The sequence below is a fragment of the Notothenia coriiceps genome, unplaced genomic scaffold (genome assembly GCF_000735185.1).
Source record: "Notothenia coriiceps isolate Sejong01 unplaced genomic scaffold, NC01 NC01_scaffold00023276, whole genome shotgun sequence".
Classification (NCBI taxonomy): domain Eukaryota; kingdom Metazoa; phylum Chordata; class Actinopteri; order Perciformes; family Nototheniidae; genus Notothenia; species Notothenia coriiceps.
The window spans coordinates 204,487-219,582 of record NW_011355977.1 but is presented as its reverse complement, the minus strand read 5'-3'; the positions used below and the strand labels follow the sequence as shown (position 1 = coordinate 219,582).

General features: G+C 42.1%; 1 protein-coding gene across 1 annotated transcript in view; it reads right to left on the bottom strand.

The window, feature by feature from the left end:
- Window positions 1-14,812, bottom strand: part of acvr1c (activin A receptor type 1C) — a 26,527-nt gene extending 11,715 nt beyond the window's left edge. Inside the window, exon 1 of the mRNA XM_010781505.1 lies at window positions 14,568-14,812. Coding sequence (XP_010779807.1) covers window positions 14,568-14,637 — 70 coding nt within the window. The 5' untranslated portion in view covers window positions 14,638-14,812. The remainder of the gene's footprint in view (window positions 1-14,567) is intronic.
- Window positions 14,813-15,096: the final 284 nt, after the last annotated feature.

Sequence of the window (15,096 nt, the reverse complement as noted above, 5' to 3'; positions counted from 1 at the left end):
CGACCTTTCCGTATTATCTCGCTTTATCTACCGTACCGATTTTCCGCGTCCTAGACCTTAACACTTGCGGTGCTCAGTGGGATATGTAACCTATAAAGGTATTTCCTGAACTCCTTTGTGTGTACTAAACTTGGAACTGACTGTGAAAGGTTTTTTTACTATATAAAAAAGGGAATAGCATGCTAAATATCAAGTAAATTTATGTTCGAGAAACACGCTAAGTGACCCGTTACAAAAGTGTATAACTATATCCGTACAGCACATGTTCGAGGGGAACAAATTTATATCAATAATCAATTTACCCTTAGACGACCACTTTCAGTTGCTAATGTATTATGATCGATACATCACAGACTACGTACAAACACACGGTCTATTAAAGATCAGTCGCTCGCAAACAAGCAGTCAGTCTCACCTTGCGCGGTAAAGACGCATAGATGACAGAGTGTAGAGATCATAAATTTGTATCTTGTTACGACGTGGGTTACTGAAACTCAGATTTCGATAAAAATGAATGATTAATTATTAGAGGAACACGTTCTGATAAAAATCTACAGAAAAGGTCTGTAGGTACGCGATAATTATAACAATCTGACCGACTTTTCATTAGTTCCTAGTTTTTTTAAGTCGTTTAAAACCTTGTATTTGTAATTGACAAGTTTCCACACGTTGGTAAGTTGATTACCGGAATAATGAACTTCTATTACCAGTACGTCTTACCATTTATACAAGAACACACACACGACCGCAGGTCCTCTCTTCGAAATTTTAACTCCCTGATTACCTCCAGAGATTTTTCTAAATTTTACCCTATGAAATAATTTTTTTCCGCGCCATCACAAATGTCTGTCTTATAACAAGGCCGTCTTTGTCGACACTAGACCGAGAGGATCGTTCTTCTCTCCCGGTAGGGGCAAGGCCAGGGCCGACCTATCTCCACCGATTCTACTTTTTATAATAATAGGGGTGTTATTTCCGAGGACTACTGAAGACCCCCGGTGACAAAAATTTGACGATCTTAGTGCTCGTTATTTACTCCAGATTAAAACAGAAAAGACCTCAGGAGCGGGCCGGTTATCTACCCCATTATAGAGAAATAACAGTCAGGGGGCTAATTCTGTGACGTAGCTTTAATGCAAATGAGCTGCAGCTGACCACGCCCCCCCTGCAGGAGAGGGGAGCGTGCTTTGAGATCAGCTGCTGGGCTGTCAGAAGAGGGGGAGAAAAAGAGATCTCCGTCCTCCGTGTTTTTTTCTTATATGATTATATAGAGTCATTATTCATTTGTTTTAAAGCTCAATAATTAACAAAGAAGACCTTTGACCGGCACTTTTCAAATTTTTTCCGGAAGATTGAAACTTTAACGGACATGTTGACCGGCGAAAAAAAATCTAACTGAAACTCTGCCGCACGTTCCTTGGAAGAGGCTGAGAGGTGGGCGTTTGTCATCTGCTGGTGGCAAACCGGAGAGAATTACAGTGCTTGCCTCGACGGGGAGGGATTGCATTGAATTACAGGAGCAAACGCTTGCCTTGGGGAGGGAGAAAAAGAGCCACAGCGGAGAATAAACAGATGGGCAACCATGGCAACCATGCGCGGGAAGTCTTCTTCGCTGCTTTTGTGGCAGACTACAGCGCCACTTACAGGCCTGACATATGTACTACAGCGTCTCCAGCGCTTTCGAGCGGCAATGGCCGGCCGTGGCCCAACCCCACATTCCCCTGATAGGTGGAGAGTTGGCCATATAGGCGGAGCTCCTCGTTCCTGACGTCAGAGAATTTTCAAATCTGTATCAGTCTGTATCAGATCCGTTGCAGCCTCGTTTTTAGAGATTGGGTATTGAGGAAAAGAGAGAGGGTTGTGTTTTTCTGACACTTGATGAGTTCCCTGACACACCGGGGACACATATTCATGTATAAAATACGTACAAAAGTGCATTTTGCATGATAACTTTACCTTTAACTTATACAAACTCAGATGTTTTAAAGAACACCTGGCTAACATGACACTGTAGGAAGTCTGATATAGTTCATACTTGAGACCTGTTGAGAGGGACTCCTGGATTTTCTTACTCATCCCAAAACTCCATGTTCTGAGGTTAATGCAATAAATTAATGTGCCACTGAATGTCACACAATAGAGGCACAACAATACTAAATAAAGTACTTCGAAAAAACATCCTAACTTGTGATGATCAGTGCCTTTGAAGCTTTCAAGGAGGCAACTAAAAACCACAACGTCTTAAACTTTAACCTGAACTTAATATTTTAGCTTATCCCATAGTAATTATAAACCCTTCAGACAACCAGTGTTCAAAATATATAATCGGATTTATCATTAAACTGTGTGATTTGTGTTTTAAAAATCAGTTTGTTGAACTTTCTACCCCTAAAGGCCTGGAAGTGTGGCAATCTAAGCATGTATACTGCACATGTATTGCAATACTCTTTCCAAGAAGGAAAAATAAAACATTAATAAACATTTCCCAGATCTTGACAGATACATTTCACAACTGGAAGAATCTTGGGATGATGGTCAAAGTTCATGCTGTGAACACAAGAGACTCCTTTTCTTCTTTTACTGCACGTGAGTGTGAATTAAAATGTTTATGGTTCGAAAAAAAATAAAAACCCAGCAACCTGCATCTTGTTCCAATTTAAACTGAGTACTTTAGAGAGCAAAATAATAAATATTACCTTGATTGTGTTGGAATCAGTCCCAACCGTTTCCTTAGATATGTTTGTTTTTTAATGACTCACAAATGTGTAGTTTCAGTATTTTAATTTGCCCAGTTTTTCTGAGAACAGCTGGGCAGTGTAGTAAATGTTACTCATAAAATAATGCGTAGTGCATTTTGGGACTATTTAAAAGTCCAATGACATGGCCATTTCTACTGATCATAATTCTATTGTTGAGGTCTACTAGAATAGATTTACATTGTTCAATGTTCCAAAATCACATTGGTTTCTCATACAGCATCTCTGTATAGTATGTGTATTCACTCTCTGTCCTAAACGGCTTGTTGGAGCTCCTGCCCCCCCNAAGGAATCGCTCTCAACCTCTGGCGAACATAAAAGCACAACTACCGTTGTGGCATTTCAGACTAACTATTCCACGTATCTGGAAATACTACACTACCGACTACGACAGTACCTTGTCCCCAGAGACGTTAAAACGACCTTTGCTAGGTTCCGGAATTCCTGGAGAGGTGGTGAAGTGAACAACTGGGTCCCGCCCAATGGTCCATGCAGAAATCCCGGGAGCTGGCAACCAGCCGGTGTGGACTAAGGACACATCACGTCTTATCCTCACCATCCTCAAGGAAACCGGTCAAGCAAGAAGAGCCGACACCGACCCCGCTAAGAGGAATCCCCGTTCGCCAGGGAGATCCGCCCTGATAGCTTATGTTTCTATAGATCCACCCCCTCTACTAACCACAAGGAGTCAGTCCAGGCAAAACTGCTAAATGAGAGAAAGAGATCAAGAACGACGCTCCCGACACTCGAAGAAAAATCTACGGCCCTACAATGGGCCCTAACAGCACAGATCTGTTCAAACAAAGGACGAACGAAGTGAGACAAAGCAAAAAAGGCCTTTTATTACAAACCGACCGACCAGGTGCCAGCGTCTAACAGCCTACACGCCAGGAGCACAGTCTCAGGGCCGTTTTCTTCCTATAGGCGGACTATCGGCAGATGCATAGGGCACCCGCGGCACTAGAGGCGCCAAGCTGAAAGTTTTTTTTTTTTATGTTTTTTTTTTATTCACCCGAAAGGCAAAAAAAGTAATAATCTCATCCACACAACAAAAGGTGAGACAAAAATTAGTGAAGCGGGAGGGCTGAAGCAATACCTTATGTAAAGTAGCGCCCTCCGTGCGTCAATCCTACATACAACATCGGCATTATTGCGTAAAAAAACGTATAGAAATGAAGGAGTAGCAGAAGAAATAAGGAAAACAGGACGAAAAAATTTAATAAAGTAGGGCAGAAAACAATCAAATTCATATAGCATATATATACCGTTTTCTGCACATGTCAAGGCAGTTTCAACTCATTCTTTTTTTGGGAAATGAAACATACTATATATAAATAGTATACATGTACTCGTGGAAAATGATAATAATAGATAATAATAATAAATGGGTATGCATAATTTGGCATATAAACATTGGTTGAACTTATTTTCAGTGACTTTTTTTACATTCTATATGTTCACGCTGTGGTTTGGAAACTGCTTTTGAATGTTATTAGGTCAATTCTTGTTTGAAAATGTTGTGCATAATCAGCAGACTGTTTTAAGCTGACAATGTAACACATTTTAATACAGATTGATTTTTTTTAATATGGGAGTTGTGTGTTCTATTTACCAACACCACAGATACTAAGCCTCGTAATACTTTTTTTTGGATGTTATTATCTTTGTTTGTAGATTGTTGAGTCTACCGTTGGTTTCACCATAGATTTCGGAGCAGTAGTAAGGTAAGGGGAAAATAGACTGTTTAGAAGATATTTTTTTTTTCCTCAGATGTTCTTAGTATCGATACAAAATAACGTATTGTTTTTTACAGTTTAGTCTGTAACAGGTAATTATACTGGGCTTCCATTTAGTTTTTCGTCACGAAGCAGCCCTACAAATGTACATGCACCACTTCTTCTAATCTCTGGTATGCAAATCATATAATAGCAAGTATTTCTAACTCCTCCTAGACTTGTAATGAATAACATGTACATGTTGTTTTGGCACATTAATCGGATAAATTTATTAACCGGCAAACCTAGTTACAATAGTATTTCTAATTCTCTTCACGATTTTAACAAGATCGCCAAAGGATTAATAGAAGGGACGCAGAGAATTAAAAGTTCCCAGGTTCAGCCTCATATATTTGGGGAGGAATTAAAATGAGCCGTGTTTATTTGTTAGACACAGCCAAGCCCCCTCCTGTGTTGGTGAACGCATTACTAGATGCATAAAATCCAATGTAGGATATAAACACCGACTAACATGGAATGATACGGCAAAGCTGTGGCTTATTTTTTGGGGTAATAAACGTTACCCCAGAAATCATGGGGTTTTTGGAGTCCTAGCTCCCACTAGGTGGCACTTGTAGACAGGAGTTTTTTTGCGGGTGTTTCACAGATGACCTCTGGGGGTGAATAAGAAAAACAAACACTATCGGCCTTTGGGGGGCGCGAGAAAATGAATAGGAAAACACAGGTGGACTCTGATTCTGCCTGAATTTTTGATTTCTGTTTTAATTATGAATGTTATTTACAATGTGATATTACTGCTCGCATTTTACGAAAAGAAACTTGCATTTGCATCTTATTTCGTAACAGCCCTACTGAAGGTATTGGTTGTTACCCATCTTATTCAGCACAACTCTGTGAAGTTAACCTGTATTTGTCAGAGGACACTATTGGTTTGGTCAGCTACAACTGAAATGAACATTTTGTTATCACAGTTTGACTGTTGTTTACCATATTTACAGGATGCATGCTGTGGCACTACATCTTTCGAAACTCTTTAAGGAAATAACTTAGGAAAAAAGGGGAGATTCACATATGCAGGCAATGCATACAGTGTATAAGGCCTGTTACGGCCACAGTGTTGCGACATGCTTTAACGGCAATGGAAGGACTGCTTCTTACTTCTGAGTAAGCCCGCCAGTTGTTATGGGTGTCACCACTACCCGATCTGCCGCCCTGCCCTTTCTGCAGTGCGCATGTGCGAGATGGTCCGCCATATTGGACAACTACATACGGCAACTCTAATAGGACACTTGACACGACAATTGACACACACACACACACACACACAGTCGGGAAGAAAAGTCAATAGTAATCATAGTACATTGCTGCTCATACTACATCAGGGTTGTCCAAACTGCGGCCTGTGGGCCAAATGCGGCCCCAGGGCCATTTTGAATCAGCCCTCAGCTAATTTAAAAAGTATAATGAAATATGGCCCACAAATTAAACTTGTGCTTGTCTTATATTGTACTTCTTAAACATATATGTGTTAATAAGCCCACATTTTTGTTGTTGATAGGAAAAAAGCTCAATAACTTATTTACATAACATATATTTCATATTTCCTCTTATTATAAGCAATCTGAAGCTTCTGTTTTAACTGAGTTTAAATATCAAAATTAATGAAACCCTATGGAGAGCTGTGATGTAACCGTTTTTTTTTCTTTGTTTGATTTGTTAGAAAATGTGGGCTTATTAACACGTATAGCCTACATATATATTCAAGAAGTACAATTTGAAGTAGTTCAAATAGTTTGAAATAAAAAAGCCTGAAAAATATTTTAAAGCATATTTATTCAAAATAAGTGTTATACTGTAACAACAACATAACCATTGACGTTTTAAGAGATTTTGGTAGCACTACATCTTAAACAAATGTTATTGAATTTTTCTATGAGTATATTTTCGGCGTTGCAGTTTGTAGACGGTCCCTACGCACTCCTCTCTCCTCCAGCTGCAGATAGTGAACCAATTATTGATGTTTGACGGCGCGTATTGAACTGTTCTGATAAAAACAACCCTGTAGCTTGTTGTCTACCTTGCTATGATTGTAAAGTCATGTTGTTTGTATTTTTACAACGTTATGTTCATGAGTTATTGATCCACGCAATTCAAATCTGTCAATAGCTCAGCTCAGAGTATGCTTTGCGACGTGCATGTCCCCTCGCTCTGAGTGTTCTCTTGAGGTGTCTTTCACTTATGTGAAACCCGTGCCTGTTGCCAAGCACTGATGTTATATCTTTATATTTTAGGCCAAGCTCAAAGTAAAAATCGATGAACCACTCCATTGTTGTGGTTTCTGTGTTGCCGATCTGACCAGGAAGTACATTGATCTAAATTAAAGGTTTTGCCAGATCTCAGATCTCGCAAAGGGGTTTTGCCAGATCTCGCAAAATCTCTCCGTAGACTGCTGTGTAGGGGCTTAGAAAACTTTCTTAAAAACAAAGTTGCATGTTATTGATTTCTCTGAATGTTGGTACACAAAAAGACCAAAATTAAATCGAGGGCTTTAAAGGTCCCATGTCATGCTTTTCCGGTTATTACCCGTCCCCTTGTGTGTTATGTAGCTTTTTCTGCATGTAAACGGTCTGCAAAGTCACATACTCTCAAATTACGCCCTGTAGCGAGTAAAACTCTAACACAGTTCGGTTCTGACCTGTCTATGCTGCCCCAGAACGCCTCATTGGAAATCTTTCTTTTTCCATTTTTTTCTTCCTGAGTATGGTGACGTAACCATGCCCAGGCCCAAATGGACCAATCCATGGAGCTCCTCACACACACACACTCACTCAGCCTTATATTTTCTCAGCCGCGGCTCCGCGGATTTCTCAGCCTGAACAGCGAGACACCGCAAAACTCAGCCTGAGCACACACACACACACACACACACACACACACACACACACACACACACACACACACACACACACACACACACACACACTCATTGTAACACATAATCACTGATGTTCCACTGTAACGGTGGTGGACTCATCAGAACAGAGTGGGCGAGCTGACCAATCAGCACAAGTCAACATTGGGTGAACATAACAATCTTTATCTTTGCACCTGGCGCTACTCCCTCTTTTTCCCAAGCATACATTTTACACAGACTTCCTTCTTTTCCCAAGACTATTGGCTCCTTAAAGATTGTCGGTGCGCGAGGTTTATAGTTGTTGAAGCAGGTTATACAGAAACAGGTTATAAGGTTACTTTAATCACCCTTTTGATCCAGCGAATCAAGAGATCAACCTTACACCAAAGCATCCGAACCATAAGCACTGTCATTCTTTTCTAGTGTGGCCAGTCCCCCCAATATTATATAAATCCCATCAGAACTGGGATTTAGAAGCAGGCTTTAAACCCTTCGGGAACAGCCCACCATAACAACTTCTCATGACAGTGGAGGGAGACCCAAAAACATGTTAAAAAACTCGCGTCGCTTGTCTGGCTGAGTCATCATAGCCTCGTCTTCTCCCGCTCCCAAACGCATATCAAGCAAACAAAAGGGCATTTGGTGCGGAGGGGGAGGGGCCCAGCTTTTGCCTTCAATGGTGGAACTGATCAGAGGGAAGTAGACCTCCTACTGCTTCCCCCCGCTCGAAAGGTCCTGGTGTCTTTGTCCCCCAGCCGCTGATGGCGGCTTCTGGCCGTCTGCTGTAGGGATGTCCTTGGGGCGTGCTTCGTCGGCTCCGTCCGCTGCGATGTGGCTCGCCGGGTCGACTCACTCCGACGAGAGGCCAGGCTCGTAACTGATGTCGTCCAAGGTCCTAGCAGGAGGTTTCCCGACGCAGCACTGCTCCAGTGGTAGGCCAAGTTGTCCCCCCTTTCCTTCTATGGCCGGAACGGCATAGGATTGTCCCTCCTGGGTCACGTCGGATAGGGGCGGCAGGAAACACCTAGGGTTGAAGCCCACTTAGGCCTGATTGATTTTTCAGGGACCAGACGAACTACCAGCGCTGTGATGGCACTCGTGCTTCTCGGGTCGCGCCCTTGGGTGCGTCCAGCAACCTGTGTAGCGTAGAATCTGATTACTCTTATGTACATCGCTCCGTCTCTATATGACATATGAAGATAGTGGTCCTTCTTGAACCAGTAGTGACACAGTTATCTGCTTCACCAATGCTTTTTTGTTTTTATCTGAAACATAAGTGGTTACCCTGTTACCAAGCAATCTGTCTTTAGGGTTTCAGGTGAGCGTCACTACATATGGGCCCTGAAGAGTGAGAGAGAGGAGAGCGCGACAACCTGAAGGAACACTAATCCTTGTATACTAGTTAGCTCAAATGGGGAGAAACTTAAATATGCACGCTTTCATCAGAGCTGGTATAATTACGAAGAGCTTACCTCTGATTTGATCATTAATAAAAGAGACAAGGCGCGCGAGAGAAGAGAGGTAGGCATGCCATAGTATCCACATGACAATATCATCTCTAGACATCTTGCCTCGCCGAACTGCTTGCTAGAAAATTCTTTCTGAGTTTGAACATTTCCGTGAGTAAAGTATACAATGATAAGCAAGAAGAGTTCTTTCACATGTCAGATGAATCTATAGGCGGGTTAAGGAGGGTTTCATTGCTTCGCTGCAGTATTATATTATTGGAGATAGAGTGTATAGACGCTGCTCTGTGATAACATGCTGTACATTAGGTCCATTAATGGGATCTCGCGAGACTCTACGGGTAACAAATGTGATTTGCATTGTTTGACATCGAAGCCATCAGTGAGGGTCGATTAGGGTTGCATGTATTAAAAACGCGCAGTTCTGTAGAAAAATAGAAAACTATAGCTTCAAATGAGGATGACACTAATAAAGGCCAACATGAGGATCTCGAGACGACTTACATATCTATTATTGCAAAGACTGGAATGAATGTGAATTGATTTGTCCCCAATTTCCTGACTGTTACAGTAACCCCTGACTCCCGCTGCGAACAGAGCGAACAACAGGATTCAAAACCTGACACAACACTAAGATGCTTCGCCATTGGCAAGTTTTCGCGGAATGCTCCTGACTATGCCCATATTACGTTGAACCATTAGCCGAAATCAGCACAGCATACTTCAGATTTACTCATCCCAACCAGACACACAAATCCCACTAATAATGGTTCATGAGCACACAAATGTACGCGTTCAGTATCAGAACTCGTTACACATGGACCTAAGCAGTACTAGCGAAACTTGTCTCCCCTTGAGTACAAAACTCCTATGGATTAAGGATCACTACAAACTCTGTGGCCACAGAACGCCTCACAATTCTCTACAATCTGCTTTGCGGTATTACATACAGTCATCCAAAAGTCAGCACAGGACGCGCCGATCATGACAGACTTAGCGTCCAGACAATAGTTCCATGCGTCCAATCGCTCAACAATAGCGCAGCGTTCCAGACCAGCCGGAAAGTAGCTTTTCCGCACTTTAGTGTCCGATACTATTCCGAAATGTAGGCGTTCACACCGAAAAAGAGCCGGAAGCAAAATTAGTTCATAGAGAGCGAAATACCTTTTGACGCGCAAGCCCAAAATCCCGCTCTTGTGTTATATACAGTCCGCCCCGGAGTTGGGGACTGGGCTTCAGTAGACCCTGCTCTAGAGGAACGCAGGGACTCCTCATCGCGGCGGCCTTGCAGCTTCCTACGCCCGAGTATATGTGAGTCAAGCACAAAAGCGCTAATATTTTCTGATTGGGCTGGGCGATTTGCAAACCACGCCCGCGCCCGACACCTCCTCCAGATCTCCACCTGCTCCCCATGTTTTATTTTGTGTTGCCCATACGTTTAGTCTCTCTGCCGTTTTCTGCGCCTGGGCTAATGGCTAATGCCTAATTAATGCCATAATGCAAGGATAATAAAATGGTGGCTTCAAACCACTTTGTTTGAGTTTTACGGGGGCGTGGTTTGCAATCCGCCCAGCCAATCAGAAATATAGCTCTTTTTTCTCACACAAGAGAGCCGCATCGCAGAGTCTGCTCTCGTAGCAGGGACGGAAAAGGGGGTACAACAGCTTCTTCTCATGACTAATTTTTGTTCCGGCTTCTTTTTGTGTTGGAACGCTACATTTCGGAACCTATAATCCGGCAATAAGTGGGAAAAGGTACTCGGTGTGAACGCGGCTATTGTGAGACCAAGTGACGCATGAACTTTGGGTCGAACTCTGCATTGATCCCTGCATGACTTGATGACTAGCTGTAGCTTGAATTCTAACCATGATGAATTCTGCCTGACAGGAAAGAAAGTTGTTCCTGATGATGACACCTCCATAGGACTTTGAAATAACTTTTGTAGTGAAGACTGAGTATCTGAACCGTAGTCTTTATTTGGAAACATCGGTCTCTATAGCTTTGGAGGGACAATGTTTCCAGGAGGGGTATAATCGGGTTATTGTTCNCTAACACTAGCACTGACGATACGGACCGTCAGGCAGTCAGAGGAGGTCGCAACACAAGTGAGTCTGCAGGAAGACACAGTGGGATCAGTACAGGAGGTCAGATTTGACCTCCTGTACTGATCCCACTGTGTCTTCCTGCAGACTCACTTGTGTTGCGACCTCCTCTGACTGCCTGACGGTCCGTATCGTCAGTGCTAGTGTTAGGTCCTAAAGTAACCTGTATAACCTGTTTCTGTATAAAACTGCTTCAACAACTATAACCTCGGCCCGACATATCTTAGGAGCCAATAGTCTTGGGAAAAGGAGGGAGTCTGTGTAAAATGTATGCTTGGGAAAAAGAGGGAGTAGCGCCAGGTGCAAAGATAAAGATTGTTATGTTCACCCAATGTTGACTCCATGAAAACGGCCCATGAAAACGGCCTTGCTTATCAGCGCCAGACTCCGAATTTCTCACGCTCTGTTCAGGAGTGGAAGACTCTGTTTCTGGGCAGCAATGGCTAACTCACTCTGATTCGCTGCCTAGGGCTCGCCCAGAAGTGAAACCGGCCAATGGAGAACTACCAACTCACTGTCTGGGGCCCGCCAAGGAGTGAAGCGACCAATTAGAAATATGAAGCGAGGAGCAACCGACACAACNACTCTTGTTCTGACTGGCTGTCGTGGTACGTATATCACACGGTGGTAGAACTTGATTCCAGAGTACTCTGTATTTTGTATTGTTGCTTTTACCATTAAAACAGATTATTGTTTTATCCTTTATCTTGGTGTTTGAATCCTTCTTCCTTTAACTGACCACTCATCAATGGACGGCAGGGAGCAGAGGTGAACCTTCCACCACCACCATTGGGTGGCGCTCCAACAGTCCGCCGTAAGCTGCAGCCTGCGCGAGAGCTCTCTGTCTCGTATCCCGACAACAATTCGGTCGCGGATATTCTCATCTCGGCTTACGCCAAACTCACAGTGTTCAGATAGATCATACAGGGCTCGGATGAAACCCTCTACCTTCTCCCCTGGCCGCTGGACCCGCTGGTGGAAACATGCCCTCTCGTGGATAATGTTCCTCCTCGGGAAAAATTACTCGTTGAACTTTCCCACCACAACGGCAAAGTCATCGCTGTCATCTTCTTCGGCAAAAGTGAACGACTTGAATATGTTTTCTGCCTCGTTGCCCATGGTATAAATCAGGCAGCTCACCTGCACTTTCCCGTCATCTTTGTCGAGTTTAGTAGTGGCGTTGCCTCCATTCTGGCCATTCAGTCGGCTTATCAAACGAAAAGTTTGCTGGGGGATTAAACTTGGCCATTCCGCCGTCTATATTCCTTTACTTTGTCTTATTTATTTCCTGTGACTCACCGGTCACTTCTGACACCATATAGAATGATCGAGGGTCGAGTATCATTTACGACTCAGGTTTATTCAACAGTAAGTCAAGACATTACAGTAGTCCGAAACATAACAACTGGCGGACTTACTCCGAGGTAAAGCAGTCCTTCCCATGCCGTAAAGCATGTCGCAACACTGTCGTAACAGCCTTAACTCTGTATGCATTGCATGCATATGTGACAACCGCCCGCGAGGACCCAGGTTCGATTCCGGCCTGAGGTCCAAAAAAATGTATTTAATTTTTTTTAAATAATATTAATAATCTCCCGTTCATCGCGTCCATTCGCGACCCACCTATCACATCTCTATCCCACACTTTGAGAAACGCTGCTGTAGACGGTCCCTAAGCACTCCTCTCTCCACAGTGCCACAGTGACGCTTCCTAAAATCTAATCGATAGATTTATGATTCGAAAATTATAAAAGTAGGGTAGACATGTGGAGATTACCCGACTGAACAAAAGGTGACCCGTGTCAACCACAGACCTTATTTCGAGCTATTTTGCTAAATCCTACGATCTCTCAAAACATTTTTTGTAAAAACAAATGTATACCAATTTTTTTTTCATCTCCATGTCCCCTAGGGGGCTCCGTAGCAGTCAGACAGACTTCGAGCAATAAAAGAGATTGGCATTTTAGTTCCATTATGCTTTAACAGCATATTTGGGAGTTGCTTTGGCAAGCAACAACTTTTTGAAGCACATTGATTACTTTCTTAAAGAAAAGTAACACAATTGTCAATGGCATGTGAGGTGGCAGGGAGGTTATTACATTTTTCTTATAGTTTAAATTAATTGTTCTTTAGAATAGGTGTCATAAACAGCTAAAGTTTTTAGTTAGGGAAACAGGAAATAAATAACAATGTTAATCTCTCAAAATATATCAGCAAAAACAACATACTGACTATTGACTGACTATTTAAACATTTTAAAAACTCACAAGCATATTCTTCATTTTAATGAAGTATATAACCCAAAATGAGGGCACCTTAAAGAAAACACATTGCTGATCAGCTGAATGTTTGCGGTTAATTTATTTGACAAAAGTAAGTGTTCAATAAGTGGGGTTCTATCACTTATCTATTCACTTCTTATAAGTTGGTGATAATGTCTTATTTAAAGTCTGCACCATTTGTAGCCAAAAACAAATGGAGGTTTCAGCACACTGCAACCGTTAACCTTATCAAATAGAAAAGCTTTCAGTCACACACCTATTTATCAGAGCAGGGCAGACACAGACAGCAGTACATAAATCACAGGTATAATTCATCAGTGAGGAGGAGGCGGCTTTGTTTTGACAACAAGCAGTGCAATTTATTTGCAATGCATTTTATAATACAGCCAATCAGCCTTCAGACCGACACTTGCAGTATCAATAAAGGTTGCAACAAATAACAATTTCATAATTTAATAATCTAGCTTTAAATTGTAAAATAATTATGACATGTGCAAATCACAACCCCTAAATCCCAAGATGCTGATTTCAAATGGTTTATTTTTTGTATGACCAGGACTTTGAGACCCAAAGATATTTAGTTTTCTATTAAAAGTGAAAACAAAAAGCTTCATACATTGGAGAAACTAGCCAAACACACTATGTTCAGGTAAAAAAAACAAAGATATCCCGCTATATAAAACCATAACATTTAATATCTTAAACTCTTTTTTTTACCCAATAAGTGACACCATGATTTGAGCTTAAGTTTACAGCATGGGTACTCACTGGGAAATGGTAACACTCTACATTCTGAAAGTTTGGGATAAATCCCAGAACTCCCAAACACTTTTTGACAAAGCACTCGATATTTAAATGTGAGCTACTTTGGGCAAACACGTGGTCAATACCACATGCGACATAAACGGAACAATATTCAGGCCTTGCCTATAGGAGGGACGTTATTACTTAAGAAGAAATAGTCTTTGCCTTCAGAGCTTTAAAAGCAACATAATTTAAGCCTAATGCGGATAAAAGATTAGAAGAAAGAAGAGAACATTTATAAAGGTGTAAAGTTGAGTTTATTGGTAAAGAAAAAGTCTCCTTCAAAGTTAAATAAACGTAATTCATGTTGTTTGGGAACATGTTTGGGGACATGGACGATTTAATCTCCCTGAAACAATATGAGGGATTTCAAAAGTCAACAATAGTTAACTATTAATCCCAATAAACCAGCCATTTGTGAGGTAAGATTTTTACTAAGTCACATAACACCTTGATTTAAGTGTATGCTTTAGATAAACCTAACGCGGTGCAGTGCAGGTACTGTACCTGCGGTGAGCTGGGCGACAGACAGGAAGATCAACGCCGCTTCAACGCTCTGCTTCCCGGGACGAACCATGGCAAGAGCCGCATCTGCTCCGAGTCAGACCCTCCGTCACACAGCTAGTCTACAACAACACACACCATCTCTCATTGCGGTAATGTCCGTGGTGCATGCATCTCTCAAAGATGCTCCTCAGTAAATGCGGAGAGGGAAGTGTGTTCGCATAGAGAGGTTTGCTCCGCCTCTGTTGACGAGAATTTTAGAGGATTAGTGCTGCAGACATCTGATAAAGACATGTGAACGAGGGCCAGAGTGTGTTGCACATCCTTTTAACAGAGGGTATTATTTAATCCTGAGTGTTACAACGACAGTAGGAACAAACAGCAAAGGTAATGTGCCAACATACTAGCTACATCAATATTTTGTCTACTTTGATGTTTTTCAAATGACCTTTTTTACCAGTTTGTGGGCACTTGGTCAAGGTAAAATGCTGCTGTTCCATTTATTGTACAACAATTACCCTATCTCCTCTAA